The sequence below is a fragment of the Heloderma suspectum genome, chromosome 2, assembly GCF_057233095.1.
Source record: "Heloderma suspectum isolate Gila_16-S chromosome 2, 16-S_ref, whole genome shotgun sequence".
Lineage (NCBI taxonomy): Eukaryota > Metazoa > Chordata > Lepidosauria > Squamata > Helodermatidae > Heloderma > Heloderma suspectum.
In genome coordinates this window covers 112,264,013-112,289,459 of record NC_139459.1, presented here as the reverse complement: position 1 = coordinate 112,289,459, position 25,447 = coordinate 112,264,013, and the positions used below count along the sequence as shown (strand labels likewise).

Here is a 25,447-nt window from a genome sequence, read left to right as displayed (position 1 = left end):
CTTCTCCAACTGAGCTGACTTCAAGTTTGTTTCTGGGCTCAATTCAAAGTGCTGTTTTTGACTTTCAAAGCCCTTCATGGCTTGAGATTAGAATACACACAGGACCATGCGTCTCCATATCTTCCTGCTCCCAGATCTTCAGCAGAGGCCCTTCTTTGGGGGCCTCCACCATCTGAGGTGTGGCAGGGGAAAGGGCCCACTGGTGGTACCCCAACTGTGGAATGCTCTCCCCAAGGAGGATCACCTGGTGCTAACCTTGAGTCATTTCAGCACCATAGACCTATTTGTCTTGCCATACTTTTTAATCCTCTGTATATTGCTTTTATGATGTGTAGTGTTTTTAATTCTGCTGACAAAGTTGTGTTTTTAATGTTTCTGTTTTATTCCAATTTTAATATTTTGTAAACCACCGAAGGTACTTGTTTATGGGTGGCATATAAAACAAATAAATATAATCACATCCTAATTACATCAGAGCAGATAGTGCTGTAAAAGAGGGGAAACTGTGCATGTTAAAGAAGATTAATAGTTCTAAACTATTGCTAATACATTTAAGCTAGAGATCCATAAATGTTTCAAACTATTAGTGGTTTTAACTTTTTTTAATCAATCTTTTATTGTGAATTTTAACCAACAAAACAAACAAGAAACATTAAAAAATTAAAAATGTAACAACATATTCTAAAATCCTCAGTTTCAATTAGTGGTTTTAACTTATCAAAAGAGTCACAGAAGTGAATGAACTATGTCAGTTTCAGAACACTGGTCCCATTTTTTTTAAGTTAGCCACGTTCAAGTCCCACTGAATTAAACAGAAGAGTTTTAAGCACATGTTTAATTCTTCTTTTGGAAACAAAGAGTTTTAAAAGTACACAAATTGAGCTGGACCTTGCCTAGTATTTTAATCTGTAACTACAGCTGGGGCCCAATGGAACCAAGAAGGATTTTGTCTCCAATATATTCTGTGGGAATTTCCCTTTCACATTACAGTAACTAGAGACTGTAGTGTTGGGCTGGACTTTTGTGCAAAGCCCAAAGCAACCGTCTTAGCTCATATCTGGAATCTAACAGATGACCATGTTTGGTGTAAGGAAATAATTCTTCTTTAAATCAAATTGTCTTTACGTCCTTGGGGCCAGTATCATCCCCTCTTCTTGTTGTATATGCTTAAACTAACTTGCCTGAGACATCCTGATTATTTTACTGACCTACTCCTTACATCAAAGAAGCATTTTTGTCATGAGCAACCTTTGCATGTTTGCTCCCAGATTTGATTTGCACATTAATCTGTAAGTGATTTGATGTCTGGTATGGAATGGAATTAATTTGGTACTTGGAAGTTGCTGTCGCAGTGAATGGAATGAAATGGATAATCTCAGATCTCTTCCAGCAGGGCCAGTTCTACCATTAGGCAGAGTGAAGCAATTGTGTCAGGCGGCGGATGCTGGGGGGCAGTGGCAGCAACCTCTCGGCTGTTCTGCTCTCTTGGAGAACAGAGCTGTGTATGCCACACTACTGTCCTGTCCCCCCCTAAACTAACCTGCTGCCTCAGATGTGGTGGTGGACACTATCCCATTGCCACTGTTGACGTAAGATTCAACTACCAATCCAGCTGGCTTCTGCATATGGAATGGGGAGGGGGCACCATCTTGACCTTTACCTCAAACCACAAAATGTCCTGAGCCAGCCCCGCTTTCAGAAGTGTGTTTGAGAGTATAATGCAGAAATGCAACATCTATAGTGCAATCTTATGCATGTTTACTCCGAATTAAGTCCCATTGTTTTCAATGGGGCTTACTCCCTGATAACTATGTATAGAATTGCAGCCCTACATAGAAAACAGAAAATATCACTGCAGTACTCAATCTAACTAACATATTTTTAAACAGTACTACCTTGAAATCAAAAAATATTTTAAAAGAATAGTCCAATCCTATACATGCTTACCTGGGAGCAAATCCTACTGAACTCATTTAGGCATCCTTCTGAGTAGACATGTATAGGATTGCCCTGTAAATCTGTCAGCTGGAATAAAAAGGAGAATGGCATTCTACTTAACAACAACTAAGTTCAGTATAGTAACATTTTCTGAAAAATACCCTAGCATGTAAAAACAAAAACACACCAAACCCAAACTCAGTTGGATGAAAAATTAATTTGATCCAGGCCCTTTTAAGCAAACACTAAGCACAATGCCAAAGCTATTCTGTATTTGTGGGATGTGCACAATAATATGTCCCTTATGAACAGATTTCATTGACCTTGGGCTGGAAGTGAACCCATGTCTGGAGAAAATAACAGCTAACGCATTAGCTAATTTCACAGTACTCCACACAAGGATGTTTCCATACTTATGGCAAAGTATACACATACATTAAAAAAAAAATCTTCAGGCTTCCCAAAAAAATTAAGACAGACGGGCTCTGGCATTAGTTACTTAGATATGCCTAAGCTGAAAAGAGTTAAACACATGAATATGACATTCTGAAATGTCTTATCCTTAGTTTGTCAAGGTTTTTAAATCCCTCTTGAGCTAGAGTGCCATTTTTAGCTTGGCTAGGTCAGAATGACACAGAACAATATGAGTGATGACACACTAGACAGCTATATGGACAGAGATGTCATCAGCAAGCCAGCTGTGCTAACACCTGTATGTCCTGCACAACTGATCTTTAGGAACATAGATCAAGGAAGTCAGGTTATTAGGAGATTAAAACAAGAGAGAGAAATTTAAGACATTTCCAAAATAGGAGCATGAACAATGCAAGAGATGATTTAAAGGCAATAGTGAAATACAATATAACTTTTTAAAAAATCATAACCCACCTTTCTTCCAAAAAAGGAAGAAAAACACATTTCTCTAAATTTAATATGCTATGTTCCTATTACAATCAAAAATGGTACAAGTCATTTTTCATGGGACTTTCTTTTAAAACAAACAGGTGCTTTTGAAACTTCTAAAAATCTTGGTTGCTTTCTTGTTGACTTCTTTACATGTGCCTACTGGTCCATTTCACTTGTGGCAGGTGCCAGGTTAATAGACAAAAGCCAAGAATAGGCCCAGAACAAACAGTAAAAGCATCAGATTCTTGTCACTATCCTGCCAGTGCATCTCAGCTCTGCATTTTAGATTCCCAACTCAAGAGCAAAAATCAAGTCACAATTTCAAAAGCATGAATGCATAAAAAGCAGGGATACCTAATTACATGGCTAAGCTTCTATATCAAAACAACAGAAAGTGAGTAGTACTGAGTACCCATGAATCCCATTGAAGGAAATGAGGTTCCCTGGCCATTTTATTTAAAAATCTATGTGCACTAGAAAACCTAATACTCAAACATCGTTCATTTAAATCTCCTGATTTATCTGTATTCACTGTGGATAATTCAAGCCTTGGTGTTGCTTCACAGTTCAGTACAATGCCAAGCACACTGGGCAATATCCAATGCTCCCCGCCCTCTAGCAGGACCCACTGCTACTGCACGGGGACCTAGCAGTTCTTAAAGCAACTAGAAACAAGTGGAAACGAGCTCAGCTGACCTGTCCCGATCAGGAAATGAGTGTTTCTGTCCATTTCCAGGGTTGTTTTGGGAACCACTAACTCCCCATTGCACTAGCAGTAGCTCCTGTAGACATAGTGGAAGGAGCAGAAGTGGAACAGCAGACTACTGTAATGCGCTCTACATGGGGTTAACCTTGAAGACGGTTCGGACCCTGCAGCTGGTGCGAAACGCAGCGGCTCACCTGATTAAAGGCAGCTGCTGGCATGATCACATCATTCCAGTACTGAAGGAGTTGCACTGGTTACCAGTTGTTTTCCAGGCCAAATTCAAGGTGTTGGTTTTGACCTTTCAAACCCTATATGGTTCCGGCCCAGCCTATCTTAAGGAGCGCCTCCAGCAACACCAGACAGGCCGCTTAACAAGATCAGCCTCGGATGGCCTTCCCTCTGTCCCATCAGCCAGGACAGCTAGGCTGGTGAGGACGAGGGAGAGGGCCTTCTCTGTGCTGGCCCCCGCTCTGTGGAACTCCCTCCCTAGGGAACTCTGCCATGCCCCCTCTTTAATGAGCTTCCGCCACGCACTGAAAACTCGGTTACTCAGGCAGGCATTTGGGGTGGGTTAGGGTATTTTTTAATAATGTTTTAATATATAATTTTACTGTTTTAAATTGTACCATTGTACATCACCCAGAGTGGCTGGGTGACTGGCCAGATGGACGATCAAGAAATCAAATAGATGATAGATATATAGATAGGATAGATTAGATTAGATTAGAAAAGAAAAGAAAAGAAAACTGCTTGGGAGAGGAGAGAGAAAAAGGGTGATAAGACGTAAAAGGTATGTTCCTAGAATACCTGTGTGGAAGAATAGACAAAATTGTGGTTTTTTTTAATGCAATGGGGCATTAAAATAATTGTGCCTGGGGTCATTTGAGGTGATAGACACCAAGGAAGTGGTATCTATTAAATGGACAGAAGAGGAAAACAGGATATAGTATCCTGCACATAGTTATATAATGCAACACTTTTGAAAAAAACAATGAAGGGGAAAAATCACAGGGAAAGACTTAGGAATTTTGACAATGCAGAGTACAGAATTGCGGAACCTCAAGACACTTTATAACTACTGGGTACTAAAAGTCCCCAAGCCCAGGTAGTACATGGACGTGGGGGAGACAGATCGGTTTTGGACCCAAAAGGTAAGGACTAATATATTAATAGGACTTTTTACTGTGAAGTAGGGAGTAGCTGAGGCTTCCTGAACAGCAGTGGCAACTGTGCCTTGGCGCTGTGAAGAAATGTCCTGTATATAACAATTGCTGATATGTAATGTTTACTTTCTGTGGCCTCTGTGAGGCTACAGTGTATCTGAATAGGTCTTTTTTGTTACTGTCAAAGGCCTGTGTAGTAGTTGTTTAGTGTTGTTCTGAAGTGGGAAAGAGAGACAGTCACTTTGAATATTATCAGATGGGGCCTGGATTGGGTAAATTCAGTTCTGATCAGCTAAGGATTCTAGCTAGGTGGAAAAGAGCAGTTGGGGAAAGGTGAGTTGAGTTAGGAGGGGAGTCAGTCTGTGGAGAGTGAGGGAGGAGGTCTGTTTATTGGTGGGTGGTGATATAGAAGGACTAGGAAAAAGCTGAGGAGAAATTTAATAGCTAAGGCCTGAATATGAAGCTATTCCTTCTCTGTGAGGTAATCTGACGAGGCTGGTGACCATCAGGTGCAGGGAGCAGGTGCCTGTGTTGTGCCAGGTAGCTGCCCTAAGATTATGCCAGAAGATCATAGAAGTGGGCAGTAAAAACCCAGATAAACTGTCCCAGCAGCCAGAAAAACAACAGGAAGCGCTTTGGTGTCAGACTCTACCCAGAAGCTGGACCTGGCTGTATTTGGCTTGGATGGAGGCTTAGGGACTTTCCCTTGAGGTAAAAGAAGTCATTAAGAGGCTTGTAATAGCAACAGTGTGAACTTGAGCACACTCCGGGAGAGAGCAGAGGACAGGAAGTCCTGGCATGCTATGATCCATGGGGTCACGAAGAGTCGGACACGGCTGAACGACTGAACAACAACAAAATAGCAACAGTGTTCCTTGAGTCCTTAAGAATTGTCACTAAGCAGTCTTTTGAAAAGCCCTAGGTAAATATTAGTGATCTCTTATGTACAAAATATCCCTTTAATAAATGAACTTGTTTAATAGTTCATCTTGTCTCTAGTGTCAGTGCCCAAATCACGGCCAAGCTTCTTATGCCAACTACTAGGACATTTTAAAGTATTCTAACAGAATTGGTGGCATCGGAAAAGGGTCAGCTTGGGGAACTCAAGTTACAGTGTTATACAGTAATAGTGCCAGAGAGTTCCTTAGGCCCTGAAATATAAGCATTTGCTATAAATAAGAAACCCCATATGTGAGATTGCCCAGTTGAAGGAATAGTTTCCCTATAGGTGGTGGCACTGCTGGGGAGAGGAAATCCTCCATAGTGCCTACCACTTTAGGCAGTACCCTATCCTGCCACTGCACTCCTGTTCATTCCATTGCTCCAGCATTACCCACTGCTGGTGCAACAGAGAGTTAGCACTTCATAAAGGAATCTCAGAAATGAGCAGAAACATTTGTTTCCAGATCAGGACAGGTTAGCAGAGCCCCATTCTCGAAACAAGTGTTTCCGCTCATCTCTGGTTCCTTTACGAAGCACTAGCTCCCTGTTCCCCTTCATGGATCACTGCCTTGTTGTGGCGAAGGGGCTTGCGTAACTCAGTGAAGCCATAAGCTATGCTGTGCAGGGCCACCCAAGACGGACAGGTCATGGCAGAGAGTTCTGACAAAATGTGGTCCACTGGAGAAGGAAATGGCAACCCACTCCACTATTCTTGCCAAGAAAACCCCATGGAACGTATCACAAGGCTAAAAGAGATGATGCCGGAAGATGAGCCCCTCAGGTCGGAAGGTGTCCAATATGCTACTGGGGAAGAGCAGAGGGTATTTCCAAGTAGCGCCAGAAAGAGTGAAGCGGCTGGGCCAAACCCGAAAGGACACTCAGCTGTGGATGTGTCTGGCGGTGAAAAGAAAATCCGATGCTGTAAAGAACAATATTGTTTAGGAACCTGGAATGTCAGATCAATGAATCAAGGTAAGCTGGAGGTGGTCAAACATGAGATGGCAAGATTGAACATCGACATCTTGGGAATCAGCGAACTAAAATGGGCAGGCATGGGCGAATTTAATTCAGGTGACCATCATATCTACTATTGTGGGCAAGAATCCCTTAGAAGAAATGGAGTAGCACTCATAGTCAACAAAAGGGTGGGAAAAGCAGTACTGGGGTACAATCTTAAAAATGATAGAATGATCTCAGTACGAATCCAAGGCAAACCATTCAACATCACAGTAATTCAAGTCTATGCCCCAACCACTGAAGCCGAAGAAGCTGAGGTTGATCGGTTCTATGAAGACCTACAACACCTTCTAGAACTAACACCAAAAAAAATGTCCTCTTCATCATAGGGGATTGGAATGCTAAAGTAGGAAGTCAAGAAATCACCAGGATAACAGGCAGGCATGGCCTTGGTGTACAAAATGAAGCAGGACAAAAGCTAATAGAGTTTTGCCAAGAGAACATGCTGATCATAGCAAACACTCTTTTCCAACAGCACAAGAGGCGACTCTACACATGGATGTCACCAGATGGTCAATATCGAAATCAGACTGATTATGTCCTTTGCAGCCAAAGATGGAGAAGCTCCATACAGTCAGTAAAAACAAGACCTGGAGCTGACTGTGGCTCAGATCATGAGCTGCTTCTTGCAAAATTTCGGCTTAAATTGAAGAACGTCGGGAAAACCACTAAACCGTTGAATATACAGTGAATATACATATGAATATACAGTGGAGGTGAGGAATAGATTTCAGGGATTAGACCTGATAGACAGAGTGCCTGAGGAACTATGGACGGAGGTCCATAACATTGTTCAGGAGGCAGCAACGAAATCCATCCCAAAGAAAAAGAAATGCAAGAAAGCCAAGTGGCTGTCTGATGAGGCTTTACAAGTAGCTGAGGAAAGAAGGGAAGCGAAAAGCAAGGGAGAAAGGGGAAGATATACCCAACTGAATGCAGAGTTCCAGAGAATAGCAAGGAGAGACAAGAAGGCCTTCTTAAATGAACAATGCAAAGAAATCGAGGAAAACAACAGAATGGGAAAGACTAGAGATCTCTTCAAGAAAATTGGAGATCTCAAGGGAACGTTTTGTGCAAAGACGGGCATGATAAAGGACAAAGAAGGCAGGGACCTAACAGAAGCAGATGAGATTAAGAAGGGGTGGCAAGAATACACAGAAGAACTATACAGGAAAGATCTGAATGTCCCTGATAGCCATGATAGTGCGGTCACTGAACTTGCGCCGGACATCCTAGAGAGTGAAGTCAAGTGGGCTTAGGAAGCATTAGTAACAACAAAGCTAGCGGAGACGACAGTATTCCAGCCGAGCTATTTAAAATCCTAAAAGATGATGCTGTTAAAGTGCTGCATTCAATATGCCAACAAATCTGGAACACTCAACAGTGGCCACAAGACTGGAAAAGGTCAGTTTACATTCCAATTCCAAAGAAGGGCAACGCCAAAGAGTGTTCAAACTACCGCACAATTGCGCTCATTTCACATGCCAGCAAGGTGATGCTCAAAATCCTACAAGCTAGCCTTCAGCAGTATGCGAACCGAGAACTACCGGAAATACAAGCTGGGTTTAGAAGAGGCAGAGGAACTAGAGATCAAATCGCCAACATTCGCTGCATCATGGAGAAAGCAAGAGAATTCCAGAAAAACGTCTATTTCTGCTTCATTGACTACGCTAAAGCCTTTGATTGTGTGGATCACAACAAACTGTGGCAAATTCTTAAAGTGATGGGAGTACCAGACCACCTTACCTGTCTCCTGAGAAACCTGTACGAGGGTCAAGAAGCAACAGTAAGAACCAGACATGGAACAACCGATTGGTTCAAAATTGGGAAAGGAGTACGACAAGGCTGCATATTGTCACCCCGCTTATTTAACTTATATGCAGACTACATCATGAGAAATGCCGGGTTGGATGAATCACAGGTCGGAATTAAGATTGCTGGGAGAATTATCAACAACCTCCGATATGCAGACGATACCACCCTAATGGCAGAAAGCGAAGAGGACCTCAAGAGCCTCTTGTTGAGGGTGAAAGAGGAGAGTGCAAAAGCTGGTTTGAAACTCAACATTAAAAAAACGAAGATCATGGCATCTGGCCCCATCACTTCCTGGAATATAGAAGGGGAAGAAATGGAAGCAGTGACAGATTTTACTTTCTTGGGCTCCAAGATCACCGCAGACGGTGACTGTAGCCATGAAATTAAAAGACGCTTGCTCCTTGGGAGGAAAGCTATGGCCAACCTAGACAGCATAGTAAGAAGCAGAGACATCACCTTGCCGACAAAGGTCCGTCTAATCAAAGCTATGGTTTTCCCAGTAGTAATGTATGGCTGTGAGAGCTGGACTATAAGGAAGGCTGAGCGCCGAAGAATTGATGCTTTTGAACTGTGGTGCTGGAGAAGACTCTTACGAGTCCCCTGGACTGCAAGGAGGTCAAATCAGTCCATCCTAAAGGAAATCAACCCTGAGTGCTCATTGGAAGGATAGATAATGAAGCTGAAGCTCCAATATTTTGGCCACCTAATGCGAAGAGAAAACTCCCTGGAAAAGACCCTGATGCTGGGAAAGACTGAAGGCAAAAGGAGAAGGGGACGGCAGAGGATGAGATGGCTAGATAGCATCACGGATGCAATGAATATGAACTTGAGCACGCTCCGGGAGAGAGCGCAGGACAGGAAGGCCTGGCGTGCTATGGTCCATGGGGTCACAAAGAGTCGGACACGACTGAACGACTGAACAACAACAGCTCCCTGTTGCACTAGCAGTAGGTCCCACTATAGGATACTCCCCTATGCCTCCAACAGTGATTAAAAAAAATAAAGCCCACAGAATTGGGGAAGAGGTGCACCCCTATACACCATTGCAGGAATCTGGAGATGAATTCTTGATTAATTTTTTATTGTTGCTGCAGCTCTTGGTAGGATGGCAAGTTACCAAAAAGGCTTTCTTCCAAAAGCAGCTGGGAAATAAAATACTGCTTTGTATAGTTACAGCCTAGCAATCAGGTATTAAATCAATTTAGGCTAGGAAAGATCTCTTCATAAAAGTCTAGGTTTGAGAAAAGGCTGGAACTGGTTGACACGCTATCCTATTGTCAAGTTTATTTATAGCCTGGCTACACATTACACTCACCACTTGAAGGAAAAAAAACAGGCAGATTCTGACTGTTGAGAATTTTAAAGACAGCTGACAGCTAGTGTCTCTGAACAGTTAAGAAGTGGAGATTAGCTGAGCAAGAGATAACTAGTATCTTCTCCCCAGGCTCAGAGACTTAGCAGCACCGTGACGACAACTCAAGAGTCCAATGAGCCAACTTCAGGGAGAACCCTTGGAACCCGTCATATACATTCCAGACTAAGGGTGTAGTCCTTCCCTCAAACTCAGACTCTGAAGATGAGTCCCCCATAGCTTTCCCTATCCTTTGACCACTCAGACATGAGTCTACAGAAACAACTGTGGGCCCTTTAAGGGCTAGAGCTAGCATACAGCAGGGGTGGAGCCTCTGAATTTTCTGGGCCTGCCAGCCTTCTTAAGGCCTCAGTTGCCCGTAGTCCCTTGCTTGGACAACAGCTCCCCCTTTGCAGAAACACTGCAATCAGTATCCCCAGCAGGTTCCTGACAGTTCCCTACCTCCCTATGACCATGGACCTGACCATGCTTTATTGGATGCATTCTTGTTTACTGGATGTGACCTTGCTTTACCAGACTTGACCCTTCTGTACCTCACACTGAAACATACATGAGTGCATGAGCTACCAGCTCCTCTCCCTAGGCATCAAGCCAAGTCAGAATAACTAGAAACAAAAGCCCACTAGTCAGCATCTCTCAGTATGACTTCAAGGCAAGCACCTTCAGCTTTCTTAGGCTTACTGGCTGTCAAGGGGAGCTTCTGATTTCTCAACCATCACAGTCTGCTTTTTGGTGTGAGCAGGGGTGGGCAGAGGGAAAATCTCCTGCCAACATGGCCAATGGTTAAGAATGCTGTGAGCTGAAAGCCAAAACATCTGGAGATCTACCTTCTGTCCACCCCTGCCTCAGAGGACACAACTCATGAGTCCCTGGACATATGACCCTGCCAGCCAGATACTGGTGGGGGTCTCTTTTCAATGACCAATTCTATTTACAGTTCTGGCTATTCCCAGTTGCAGCATTGTATTTCCTTGCCAAGAACAAAAAACATACATAATGAGTCAACAAACAACTGAAATTATACCCCAGGGAGAAAGGCATAAAGTAGAATAGGATTAGAAGCAGGGAATAAGGGAAGGGAGCTGTATTCCAAAAAGTTTGAGAAACCTGTCCTTCAGTTGAACATTTCAGAAAAACATGTAATTTTCTTTGACTAGTTATTATATCAGAGGAATTCAATATAGGCAGTCATTTTACTACATGTCTGTACCTGATGAGTGGTCGAAGTCCTCCTTACCTTTAGGCAGGGTTATACATATGACCAAGCTACATCAGGTGACCATGGTGATCTGATCATCTCTATCTGACCAACCTAGGTTAGGACCTATAATCTACTTTTGATATATTTGCACCCTAGTCTCCTAAGGCTAGCCTAAGGGTGCAATCCTATGTGTGTTTAGGCAGAAAAAAGTCCTACAACTCCCAGCATGCCCCAGCCAGCATGAGGAATGCTGAGAGTTGTGGGACGTTTTTCTGCCTGAACACGCTTAGGATTGTGCCCTAAATCGCTTATTTTTTCATGTAACAGAAAGAGAATGTAGTGTTTACGTATGGGGAGGAGAGCAACATTTTCAGGTTATAAAAGTGAAATTTACAAGTGACCTTAGTACTCATGTTCTGTACGCATAATTAAAGCTCCCTATTTACAACCTAGGTTTTAATAAAGATAATATCAAGGCTTTCCCCCCCAGCATATATTGGAAATGAGCCAATCAAACCACGATAAAAAGACATTTAGTTAGCACTGTTGAATTATCATATATCTAATACAGTTACAGAAAATACAGGCCAGTTTCCACAATGGAAAGTCTTAAGAATAAACTCTTATCTTTCTAATTTTTTTTGTGGCAATGCTCTCTCACTGTTATTTTTAAAAAGCCAAAAGCATAGTATGCATTAATATTTTAGACTAGCAGTTACCTTTCTGGCCTGATTTTCCAGAAGAGCTCACAAGAAAGCATCACCCAAATATAATATTTATTTTATCTATTTCATAAAAGAATCCACATCTTTGATTCTGTGTGCTCTGATAAGTAATTTAAAATATAATCCAACAAACAAGGAAAAGGCAACATGTATTACTTTCCTCCTGGGAGTTCAAGGCAGGTCACAACAAAAATTTAAAATGGAACAATTAAAAACATACTTACAGTTTAAAAACAAAAACAGTAAGCATTTAAATACAAAAACAGCAGCAGAGAATAAAAATGCAGAAGTAATTGAAATATTTAAAATAGTAGTAATAGGAGGAGGGGGAGGAGGAGGAGATTAAAAACAGCATTAGTACACACACACACACACACACAGAAATGATAAACAAACAAAAAAAGAAGTTAACTCATATAGACCTGGTTTGCATGTAACAATTACCCACAGCTTAAACAACTCATAGGTTGTGGTGCACAAGTGGGAGAGGGTGGTTTGCTATTGGGCTGTTTAGCTCCTAAACAACCCAGTGCTCCAGGTCTGCATGTCATGCTCAACAGCCTATGAATGGGCCAATCGTAAGTTACTGATTAAAAGTAGAAGTGGTTGGTGCGCTGCAGACAGCATACCTGCTCTCTCCTGCTCGTCTCTAACAGCCCATGGTACGTTTAACCCACGGGCTGGCATTATGTGTAAACTGTTCCTTAATCTCCAGCAAAAGTCAACACTGAGCTTCTAAAATTGCTCTATTGTGTTCAGCACAAACAGGTAAACATTAGATATTCCCCCAAAGTAGTTTTTCTCTAGTGAATTGCCCCATGGTTTAAGTTAAGGGAAACTCTTATCAAATGCATGTTGTTGAGGATGACTCAACAATTAAGTTGCTCTGGTTTGGGAACTCTGATGTTTCCAACAGTTTCCTCACACTGTTGGGGGTAGTGTTGGGGGGCAAGAGTTGAGATGTTTTTAATCTCATGTGGCTGAAAAAAAATGAATCTTAGGTTGTAATGTGGCATTTATTTGTGACAGGTTTTATGGTAACAAGAAAACATAAGAGAAAATAAGCAAGAAGCTCACTTGTGTGAATTGGCCCCAACTATTCTGATGCCTTGCTATGACCTTATTGTCAAATGAGCTGTTGGGAAGCTTACATAAATGGTCTAAGGAATTAGCTACCTTAAATGGCATTGAACAAATCAGAGACTTAAAAACATTTTTTTTCACATTGAACTTATCATTTCATTAAAGATGTTCAAGGTTTCCAATTACTGTATTTTTAGTATAGAGAATTGTAGATACTTCGTATACAAATGTTAGCAGATAATTAATATTAGAGATTTTTTAAAACTTCAGCCAGTATCCCAGAGAAAAAGCAATTCCAACATTCAATTTCTGAAATATAAAATGGCCTGATTCGCACAATCATGTGGCTTAAAGCATGCCAGGCGCCATTTACCTAATTGCTGCCAGAGCACAACTTCTCGTGTCATCTGAACCCAGGCGGCGTGGCTTGTTTGAGGAAACAAACCTCAAATAACCCATGGGCTGTTGCTGGGTTATTTGAAAGCTGTTTCTCCCTCAAACAACCCATGCCACCCGGGTTTGGATGACATAATGAACCGCACCCAAGTGGGTAATTAACTAAATGGTGCCAGCATGTGACATGCTTAAACAAGGTGATTGTACAAACTGGGTCATTGTAACAGTGAAAGTGGGAGGAGCTGAGAATGTTACTTACATTCTGAAGGGTAGATTCCACTGATTTCATGTGACCAGCAATTAATTCCTTGTCTCTGTTGAATAAAGCAAAACAAAGCAACTTATAATAAAAGACAGCTAGCATGGTTATCCCCTTCATGGATCACTGCCTTGTTGTGGCGAAGGGGCTTGCGTAACTCAGTGAAGCCATAAGCTATTCCGTGCAGGGCCACCCAAGACTGACAGGTCATGGCAGAGAGTTCTCACTGGAGAAGGAAATGGCAACCCACTCCAGTATTCTTGCCAAGAAAACCCCATGGAACATATCACAAGGCTAAAAGATATGACGCCGGAAGATGAGACCCCCAGGTCGAAAGGTGTCCAATATACTACTTCACTGATACAATTAATATGAACTTGAGCACGCTCCGGGAGAGAGTGGAGGACAGGAAGGCCTAGCGTGCTATGGTCCACGGGGTCACGAAGAGTCGGACAAGACTTAACGACTGAACAACAAGCATGGTTACAGTCACAATTAATGTCACATCATAACTAGCTTTACCAACAGCCTTATGATTTACTGACAAGTAACTCTGGTTCAAATTTGGAAAACACAAGAATGGTCAACAGATTGGAAAAAATCAACTTATATCCCCATACCAAAAAAGGGAAGCACTAAAGAATGTTCCAACTATCGAACAGTGGCACTTATTTCACATGCCAGTAAGGTAATGCTCAAGATCTTGCAAGGTAGACTCCAGCAATTCATGGAACGAGAATTGCCAGAGGTACAAGCTGGGTTTAGAAAAGGCCTTTAAAAGGGTTTAGAGACCAAATTGCCAATATCCGCTGGTTAATGGAGAAAGCCAGGGAGTTTCAGGAAAACATCTATTTCTGTTTTACTGACTATTCTAAAGCCTTTGACTGTGTGGACCATAACAAATTGTGGCAAGTTCTTGGTGGTATGGGGATACCAAGTCATCTTGTCTGCATCCTGAGGAATCTGTATAACGACCAAGTAGCAACGGTAAGAACAGACCATGGATCAATGGACTGGTTTAAGATTGGGAAAGGAGTACGGCAGGGCTGTATACTTTCACCCTACCTATTCAACCTGTACGCAGAACACATCATGCGATGTGCTGGGCTTGATGAAGCCAAGGCTGGAGTTAAAATTGCTGGAAGAAACATTAACAATCTCAGATATGCAGATGATACCACTTTGATATCACTTTGATTTGGCTGAAAGTGAGGAGCAGCTGAGGAACCTCATGATGAAGGTGAAAGAAGAAAGTGCAAAAGCTGGGTTGCAGTTTAACCTCAAAAAAACCAAGATTATGGCAACCAGCTTGATTGATAACTGGCAAATAGAGGGAGAAAACGTAGAGGCAGTGACAGACTTTGTCTTTCTAGGCGCAAAGATTACTGCAGATGCTGACTGCAGCCAGGAAATCAGAAGAGTTACTTCTTGGGAGGACAGCAATGACAAATCTTGATAAAATAGTGAAGAGCAGAGACATCACACTGACAACAAAGGTCTGCATAGTTAAAGCAATGGTATTCCCCATAGTAACCTATGGCTGCGAGAGCTGGACCATAAGGAAGGCTGAGCGAAGGAAGATCGATGCGTTTGAACTGTGGTGCTGGAGGAAAATTCTGAGAGTGCCTTGGACTGCAAGAAGATCAAACCAGTCCATACTCCAGGAAACAAAGCCAGACTGCTCACTTGAGGGAAGGATATGAAAGGCAAAACTGAAGTACTTTGGCCACATCATGAGAAGACAGGATACCCTGGAGAAGATGCTGATGCTAGGGAAAGTGGAAGGCAAAAGGAAGAGGGGCTGACCAAGGGCAAGATGGATGGATGATATTCTGGAGGTGACAGACTTGGCCTTGGGGGAGCTGGGGGTGGTGACGGCCGACAGGAAGCTCTGACGTGGGCTGGTCCATGAAGTCATGAAGAGTCGGAACCGACTGACCGAATAAACAACGTTTGTTAATGAAGTACTATGTTGTTGTTGTTCAGTCGTTAAGTCGTGTCCGACTCTTTGTGACCCCATGGACCATAGCATGCCAGGCCTTCCTGTCCTGCGCTCTCTCCCCGGAATGTGCTCAAGTTCATATTCATTGCATCGGTGATGCTGTCTAGCCATCTCATCCTCTGCCGTCCCCTTCTCCTTTTGCCTTCGATCTTTCCCAGCATCAGGGTCTTTTCCAGGGAGTTTTCTCTTCACATTAGGTGGCCAAAATATTTGAGCTTCAGCTTCAGTATCTGTCCTTCCAATGAGCACTCAGGGTTGATTTCCTTTAGGACTGACTGATCTGACCTCCTTGCAGTCCAGGGGACTCGTAAGAGTCTTCTCCAGCACCACAGTTCGAAGGCATCAATTCTTCGGCGCTCAGCCTTCCTTATAGTCCAGCTCTCACAGCCAAACGTTACTACTGGGAAGACCATAGCTTTGATTATACGGACCTTTGTTGGCAAGGTGATGTCTCTGCTTCTTACTATGCTGTCGAGGTTTGCCATAGCTTTCCTCCTAAGGAGCAAGCGTCTTTTAATTTCATGGCTACAGTCACCGTCTGTGGTGATCTTGGAGCCCAAGAAAATAAAATCTGTCACTGCTTCCATTTCTTCCCCTTCTATATGCCAGGAAGTGATGGGGCCAGATGCCATGATCTTCGTTTTTTTAATGTTGAGTTTCAAACCAGCTTTTGCACTTTCCACTTTCACCCTCAACAAGAGGCTCTTGAGATCCTCTTCGCTTTCTGCCATTAGGGTAGTATCGTGTGCGTATCTGAGGTTGTTGATAATCCTCCCGGCAATCTTAATTCCGACCTGTGATTCATCCAACCCGGCGTTTCTCATGATGTAGTCTGCATATAAGTTAAATAAGCAGGGTGACAATATGTAGCCTTGTCGTACTCCTTTCCCAATTTTGAACCACTTGGTTGTTCCATATCCGGTTCTTACTGTTGTTTCTTGACCCTCATACAGGTTTCTCAGGAGACAGGTAAGGTGGTCTGGTACTCCCATCTCTTTAAGAATTTGCCACAGTTTGTTGTGATCCACACAATCAAAGGCTTTAGCATAGTCAATGAAGCAGAAATAGACGTTTTTCTGGAATTATCTTGCTTTCTCCATGATCCAGTGAATGTTGGCGATTTGATCTCTAGTACCTCTGCCTCTTCAAAACCCAGCTTGTACCTCTGTAGTTCTCGGTTCACATACTGCTGAAGCCTAGCTTGTAGGATTTGGAGCAGAACCTTGCTGGCATATGAAATGAGTGCAACTGTACAGTAGTTTGAACACTCTCCGGCATTGCCCTTCTTTGGAATTGGAATGTAAACTGACCTTTTCCAGTCTTGTGGCCACTGTTGAGTGTTCCAAATTTGTTGGCATATTGAGTGCAGCACTTTAACAGCATCATCTTTGAGGATTTTAAATAGCTCAGCTGGAATACTGTCATCTCCACTAGCTTTGTTGTTAGTAACGCTTCCTAAGGCCCACTTGACTTCACTCTCTAGGATGTCCGGCTCAAGTTCAGTGACCGCACTATCTTGGCTATCAGGGACATTAAGATCTTTCCTGTATAGTTCTTCTGTGTATTCTTGCCACCTCTTCTTAATCTCATCTGCTTCTGTTAGGTCCCTGCCTTCTTTGTCCTTTATCATGCCTGTCTTTGCACAAAACATTCCCTTGAGATCTCCGATTTTCTTGAAGAGAACTCTAGACTTTCCCATTCTATTGTTTTCCTCGATTTCTTTGCATTGTTCATTTAAGAAGGCCTTCTTGTCTCTCCTTGCTATTCTCTGGAAATCTGCATTCAGTTGGGTATCTCTTCCCCTTTCTCCCTTGCTTTTCGCTTCCCTTCTTTCCTCAGCTACTTGTAAAGCCTCATCAGACAGCCACTTGGCTTTCTTGCATTTCTTTTTCTTTGGGATGGATTGAGTTACTGCCTCCTGAACAATGTTACGCACCTCCGTCCATAGTTCCTCAGGCACTCTGTCTATCAGGTCGAATCCCTTACATCTATTTGTCACCTCCACTGTATATTCATAAGGGATATGATTTAGGTCATACCTGAATGGTTTAGTGGCTTTCCCTACGTTCTTCAATTTAAGCTGAAATTTTGCAAGAAGCAGCTCATGATCTGAGCCACAGTCAGCTCCAGGTCTTGTTTTGACTGACTATATAGAGCTTCTCCATCTTTGGCTGCAAAGTATATAATCAATCTGATTTCGATATTGACCATCTGGTGATGTCCATGTGTACAGTTGCCTCTTGTGCTGTTGGAAAAGAGTGTTTGCTATGATCAGCGTGTTCTCTTGGCAAAACTCTATTAGCCTTTGTCCTGCTTCATTTTGTACACCAAGGCCATGCTTGCCTGTTATCCCGGTGATTTCTTGACTTCCTACTTTAGCATTCCAAGCCCCTATGATGAAAAGGACATATTTTTTTGGTGTTAGTTCTAGAAGGTGTTGTAGGTCTTCATAGAACCAATCAACCTCAGCTTCTTCAGCATCAGTGGTTTGGGCATAGACTTGAATTACTGTGATGTTGAATGGCTTGCCTTGGATTCATACTGAGATCATTCTATCGTTTTTGAGATTGTACCCCAGTACTGCTTTTCCCACCCTTTTGTTGACTATGAGTGCTACTCCATTTCTTCTAAGGGATTCTTGCCCACAGTAGTAGATATAATGGTCACCTGAATTAAATTCGCCCATGCTTGTCCATTTTAGTTCGCTGATTCCCAAGATGCCGATGTTCAATCTTGCCATCTCATGTTTGACCACCTCCAGCTTACCTTGATTCATTGATCTGACATTCCAGGTTCCTAAACAATATTGTTCTTTACAACATCGGATTTTCTTTTCACCACCAGACACATCCACAGCTGAGTGTCCTTTCGGCTTTGGCCCAGCCGCTTCACTCTTTCTGGCGCTACTTGGAAATATCCTCTGCTCTTCCCCAGTAGTATAATGGACACCTTCTGACCTGAGGGGCTCATCTTCCAACGTCATATCTTTTAGCCTTGTGATATGTTCCATGGGGTTTTCTTGGCAAGAATACTGGAGTGGGTTGCCATTTCCTTCTCCAGTGGACCACATTTTGTCAGAACTCTCTGCCATGACCTGTCCATCTTGGGTGGCCCTGCACGGCATAGCTGATGGCTTCACTGAGTTACGCAAGCCCCTTCACCACAACAAGGCAGTGATCCATGAAGGGGGAAGTACTATGTATACTTCCACAAATTCAGAATGTGATTCCTGTGACGGGGTAAAGTTTGACTCCTCCAGAAGATGTAAATATAAAGGAACCAGAAATTTTGAGAATGGAAAATAAAATTGTAAAAGGGCCCCAACCCATGAGAAATAGCTATAGAGGGCATGTGCAAACAGAAATATCAGATTGGCAGACAGATTAAGTGGCTGGGAATCTCAGCTTTATTGACACAGTTGAAGGGAGCTAGGAAGTCATGAGATGGTACTGGAAGGGCACATTCCATGTTGTCCAATGAGGAGAAGGTGTTCTGAATTTTAATGCGTTCCCCTCATATGGTAAAATCAAACAATCAGCAGCGCACATACAGATCCATGAAACTATGCTGCTGCTTCTCCACTGCAAAGTAAAAGGGGAAAAATTTGCAGGAGAGATGAGGCAAGCAAGGAGGTTCTTAACCTTCACCTCCACACACATGTAGAACTTTCCCCCTTCAACTCTGCCCAGCCATGTTCCCTTAAGTGTGTTTGCCATGTAAAGGGGGATTATGTGGGGAGAGGGGAGAATGTTCAAAGGTAAAGGCTTGGTTCGGACATAATGACAAGCTATCAGTTTAAAAACCACTTTTAAAAGCTCTTCCACTTTACTGCACAACCCACGTTCTGTTCCTTTGTAGGTTGTAGCATGATGTCTGAACCTGGACACTGGGTTGTTAAGGGGATAAACAACCCAGCAGTTAAACCATGGTTTGTTATTGAGTTAACCCAGCCATATTCTCTGAAGTGTATTTGCCATATGGGCAAGGTTTGGGGCAAGGTGTCACCAGTATGCTGATGACCGCCAGCTCTATTTCTCTGTGACATCTGAATCAGGAGAGGCCATGTATGTTCTAAACCGGTGCCTGGATGCAGTTATGGGTTGGATGAGGGCCAATAAACTGAAGCTGAATCCTGATAAGACAGAGACCCTATGGGTTGGCAGTTCCCAAGTTCAGGAATTGGGATGTTTGCCTGTTCTGGATGAGGGTGCACTCTCTCTGAAGGAGCAAGACCATAGTTTGGGGGTGCTCCTGGATCCATCTTTGTCACTGGAGGCCCAGGTGATCCGGAGCACCCATTAGGAATAGCCTAACCACAGTGATCCATGCACTGGTAACCTCATAATTAGACACCTGCAATGCACTCTATATGGGGCTGCCCTCACACATGGGTCAGAAGCTGCAGCTAGCACAGAATGCAGCAGCTAGGGTGCTCACTGGGGCACCTAGCTATGCCCACATAAAACCTGTGTTAAAAGAACTACACTGGATGCCTATTAGCTACTGAGCCACATACAAGATTATGTTATTGTCATACAAAGCCCTAAACAACTTGGGACTAGGATACCTAGCAGACCGCCTTCCCTTGTACATACCAAGGCAACTATAAGATCAGCAGAGGAGGCCTTGCTGATCATCCCAAAATGAACAGAATGTCTCTGTGAAATACCCAGATGGCAGGCCCTCTCTGCAGTGGCACCCACCATCTGGAGAACCCTCCCTTGTGTAGTTTGGAAGGCAGAAAATATGGCATCTTTCAAGCGTCTCCTGAAAAGACACTTATTCACCCAGGATTTCCTTGGGCTATAAGTAAATTAATTATGCTGCTCCATTTCACTGCTCCTTGATTTTTTACTGTAGTTGGGAGTGTTTTTAATGCTGTCTTTTTAATATTGTATTTCAATATTGTGAACTGCTGAGAAATTTTATGATATTCAGCAGTATATAAATGCCCTAACTATATAAATGTAAAGTGAGGAAACGTGGGGGGAGGGGAGCAGTCCAGATTTGCACATCACACTGCACAACATACGAAGGAGCTGACTGTGGATTATGCTGTAAACCGGAAGAGATGTACGTGCTGCACGCAGTGTGCCCGCCGCTGCACACAACAACCCACTTCAGTCCCTTCATGTGTTGGCCACGGAACATCCTAATACAGGACCAAATTTGCCAGTTGATCAGAGTAGAGAAATAATTCCTTTTAGAATAGGACATTTAGTTTAAACTACAGTTTTCAATAAATATGGGCAAGAATATAGCTCTTTAGAAAAAAGGTAACAAAAAATAGGATTGCAGGTTGGGAAAATGCCAGAGGCAGTGAGTCCATCCATTTTTCCCAGTGAAAGCAAATGTGAACAGAAAAGCAAGCAAGCTGGTGAGCAGTAACTAGGAAGTCCTCCTCATAAGGGGATTTAGCAAAAAGTGAAGAGGGGACAGCTTGGAAGCACTTTACAGACACTACTGCCTTGGTTGTTTTTAAGAAAAGGAGACAACTCTCTCCTTATAGAAGCTAATATATGCAGATAGGACCCTGACTACACAAATATGAACTAGCCATATATTACTGCCCAAGGGTGGCTTACAATCTAGATCTGATGAAAGTGGAGCAAGACGGGAAGAAAATGATTGGTAGAAACAGAGGTCAAAAACATTTTCAGAATTCCAAGAGAATTTTCAAAAGGTGTGACCTCAGAATGAATTCTGAGTAATTTAAGAGGGCTATGGCCTATCACCACACTGGCAGACTCTGAAACATGGCAAATATGATCAACATGGTGTAGTGGACAGTGGTGGACTTGGGCCAGGAACACCTTCCTTCAGCTCCTCATTTCATCATTAACCTCAGTTGGGTAAGTTTTAGCGATAGGACAAGTAGTTGAACTGGGAGAGGTGAGCAGTAATATCGATTCCCTGCTGCTTGAAATAGAAGTTGCAATCCTTTTTGTGTTGGTCTTGGATTGATCCTTGAAATGCACTGGAAATTTGACCTCCCTTTCCCTACCGGTCCACTGCCTTCACAAGCAAGGGGGGTGGGGAATGCCTACAGTTTCAAGAAGGGGAAACTGGTAGTGGAAAGGAGTATAGCTCACTAGTTGACAGGACAGCTGCCCTACCTGCCCATCTGACTACAGACATTGAAATGATGCTTCTGAGAATAAGTGTCAGTTCCTGCCTGGTTCAATCTCAGCAGGAATCAGAAAACTACAATTCCCTTCATCCTGGCAGGAAATGACGCATGCTCAGGAGCGCCATTTCAACTTCCACAGTCAGAGCAAGCTGTCCTGATGAAAGAGCAATGGGCTCTTGATGGAAAGGAAGTGCCAGAATAGGGCAGTCTACGGCAAAGCTGATCAGCACAACATGTATACCAGACCTGCAAGAACAGGGAAGCAAAACACACACAGTACTTAAAAAACAAGCTGACCTATAAGATGCTGTGGCAGTGTGCAAGCATAGTCACGTATGAGTCTCTTGACCAGAAACTCAGGACACTCCAGGCAAAAAAAAAAGCATACAAATGCAAATAGCATGGCCTTGTAGGCCCCTTCTGACCCTACTATTCTATGATTCTATGACATCAGTAGCAACAAATCTCTGATGTTAACTCACTTGTCTTGTGCAGAAAATACATCTTCAAAATATCCCTCCTACACGGGCTTCGGTAACCAATCCCTCACCAAGCCCACCAAGCCCAAAATCAACAGGCCAGCCAGGCAGGATGACCGGCCCGTCAATTAGCGACTCCTTTCTGCCATTGTTTACAGCCACCCCCGATTGCGAGGGATTTTATTTGTGAGGGGAGGGGGGAACGAGCAGTGGCAAAGCTTGGCAAAACCCATCCCACTTTGCAAGCACTCCTTGAAAGTGCTTATTATAAAGCCCCTCGAGGCCCTATAGATATTTGCAAGCAACATTCCCTGAACCTCAGACAGATTTTCAAGGTGAACAGGGGGTTGTTGAGCCATTTCTGGTAATGCTGGGACAATGTCTCAGCCTAATCTATCTCACTGGGTTATGAGGATAAAACAGAATAACTCCATGCACACCATTCTGAGCTCCTTGAAGGAAAGGGAAATAAAAATGGAGTAAGTAAATAGGTATCAGCATAGCTGTTCCCTTGCAAGCTCCTAGATCTTGCTCATCCTTTTCTTCTGGTCTTCTGTCACATGCCGTTGACGGCTGTTCTATATGTGCATAGCCTCCTGCTTCTGCTTATGGCCTGTAATTCAGAGCTATGGGCCAATGATGGATTCCCAGCCACCCCATTCTGCATTGCATGTTGCAAGTTCTTGTCTTCCTTTCCATCTGCATTAAGTTGCAGCTATCTGGGTTTGAAGCAATGCTGTGCCTTGGGAAGGGTACATGGCAAAGCACAGACTGTGTTTGTCTGCATGGAAGCAGGTGAAGGTGTTGGTTTTAATCAGTGTGAAAGGCGTTGTGGATTATATATATGATTTGTACCCCACCTTTCTACCAAGAAAAATGGCACTTAAGGTGACTTACAATCGTAAACAAACATTTTCTGTGCACATGCACACTTGGTTGCCACAGCAGAATTTCTGGGTTGGTGAAGGGTTGCTTACCAAGGCTGGTGTGGGAGGGATGCTTTGAGGATGTATTTCTGCACAAGTCAAGTGAGTTAACATCAGAGATCTGTTGCTACCAATTTCAGCTGCACAAATTCCTGGTGCTACTTCCGTTTCTATGCTATTTTTTCCCTGCAATGTCCTGAGTTTCTGGTCAAGAGATATGTAAGTGCCTATGCTTGCCCATTGCCACAGCATCTTAAAGACCAGCTTATTTTTTAAGTGCTGTGAGTATTTTGCTTCCCTGTTTCTGCAGGTCCAGTATATGTGTTGTGCTGGTCAGCTCTGCCACATGCTGACACTTCCTTTCCATCAACAGCCCATTGCTCTTTCACCAGGACAACTTGCTCAGAATAAATCTGTTAGCTAGGGGCAGTGGTTCAAGCGCCATGCAGTGTGAGAATGCACACTGTTTGTGCTAAAGCACACCCATCCATGGACTCCAGAATGACTGAAACAGGCCATTAGTATGTTGAACTAAGTTCTCTTTCTTCAAGAGGATCTTTCACTAAAATTTCAAAGCGAGGCAGCTGTACTTTTGTTTTCCAGCACTGCATTATCCAGGACTAAAAACCTTTGCATGAAAGCAAGAATTGATCTTTTGTCTGTTTCAAGTGATCTCCCCAAGGCCCCAGTGCTCACTTTGCTGCCATGCGGAGGGCACTCTCTGCATCATGGATGCTCTCTTCCAGTCGACGCTTGTCCTGCTCCAGCTGGGTAAGATGTCTATTGAGCTGACGCAGAGATTGATCTTTTCTTCTCAGCTCCATCTTTGCCTCGGAGAGACTCTGAGAGCAGACAGAAAACAGAGTTACTTGTCAGCTCCAATAATTAACTTCAATTTATGCCATAGGCTATTAAACAAAGAGGAATACAGACTGACTGTGAAATAGATTGGGGCTATTTTCTAATGAAAATAGTACCTATTTACCCTTCTTAAACATCCAGTACATTTAAGTGCCTTATAGCAAATAAAAACCACCCTTATTTCTAACAATCGCAGATGCTACAGGTGCTATATAAAAATGTTATCTTAAGATTTAGCTAAAATATAAGAATTTGAGGATGAAGAGTTACTGTGCATGATAAGAACCTAAAAAGAGCTATGTTGGTTCAGGCAAAAGGCCCATCTAGTTCAGTATTATGTTCCCACATAGACCAACCATACGCCTATGGGAAGCCTACAAGTAGGACATGAGTACTATAGCACCCCTCCTGCAGAAAAATCCAAAGTATCTCAATTCATGGAAGGAATGTAAAGATACTGAAAACTACTGCTCAGAACGTAAAGGAACAGAAAAAATATAGGGTAGATGGTTCTCTTCCGTTACAGCTCTTCTAATTTGGTATTATCACTGTTCACTGTACTGCCAATTACAACTCACATGCAAACATACTTTACTTCAATTATATCATATGGCGTTTGTGATTTCCAAAATTCTGTCCCTGGAAGGTTGCCCCAGGATCTATTCTCTAACATTAAAAGCTTCAAGTAGAAAAGGAGTTCAGATGGATTGAATACATATCATTCCATGAAGGATGAAACAATTAGACAACTTGAACACAAAAAACAATCAAGGCCTTTATACTGTTTGCTGCAAGGTAATGTTTTCAAAGGATAGTGATTTGCTAAAACCAATTTTCAATTCACAGCTCAAGCTCTTCTTTTCATCTGTCCTTTCCCTTTGTTGAAAGACATTACAATTGTTATAGACTAGAAGAATGCCAGCTCTGTATTAGATTTTTGGTAATATACTATATCTGCATTTTGTTTACACTTGTCTGTATTTAGAATTCGTTACATAGAAACCTAATTCTAAAAATACGTCTCTTTATAGGAGTTTACTTTTAGCTATATTGTTTATTGCAAAAGGATTTAACTGTGCTGTTGCAGGACTACATTCCTATATGCTACTTTGACAAATTAAAAAATTATAACCTTCATAACAGAGCCAGGAATTTTAAATATCTATATAACATTTTACATCTATCCCTAACATCTTCCATCTGAGGATTTGAAACATCAAGAAACAGAAATTTGGGAGATACTGATTTCCAGAAAGGTTGGGCAAGCACACTTCACCAATGTCAATGGAAACTCAAAAGTGGAATGGAAGCCCAAAGGACCTATACAGAACAATCTCAGATTTTATCAAACACGTGGGAAACAGACGGCTATTTCTAACTAAGCTTTTGAAAGGCATTGGCACACACTTTGGGAGGATGCCATATCTGCAGATTCATGAAAACAATAATCATAATATACACACTGGAAACAAGGCTCATGAGTGGCTCTGAAATAGTTTCTCTACATTTATCATTGCTCTGAAATA

The 25,447-nt window shown here is 42.7% G+C and overlaps 1 protein-coding gene across 12 annotated transcripts in view; it reads right to left on the bottom strand.

The window, feature by feature from the left end:
* The window catches only part of CCDC171 (coiled-coil domain containing 171), a 247,239-nt gene that overhangs the window by 76,006 nt on the left and 145,786 nt on the right, over positions 1-25,447 (bottom strand). For 9 of the 12 annotated variants that reach the window (XM_084834548.1, XM_084834547.1, XM_084834545.1 and 6 more), the window contains 3 exons: positions 23,757-23,902; positions 13,524-13,578; positions 1,948-2,025 (listed from right to left, as the gene is read on the bottom strand). In XM_084834548.1, the coding sequence (XP_084690674.1) occupies positions 1,948-2,025; positions 13,524-13,578; positions 23,757-23,902 (279 nt within the window). The remainder of the gene's footprint in view (positions 1-1,947; positions 2,026-13,523; positions 13,579-23,756; positions 23,903-25,447) is intronic. The other 3 variants (XM_084834549.1, XM_084834546.1, XM_084834554.1) reach the window with 1 other exon arrangement.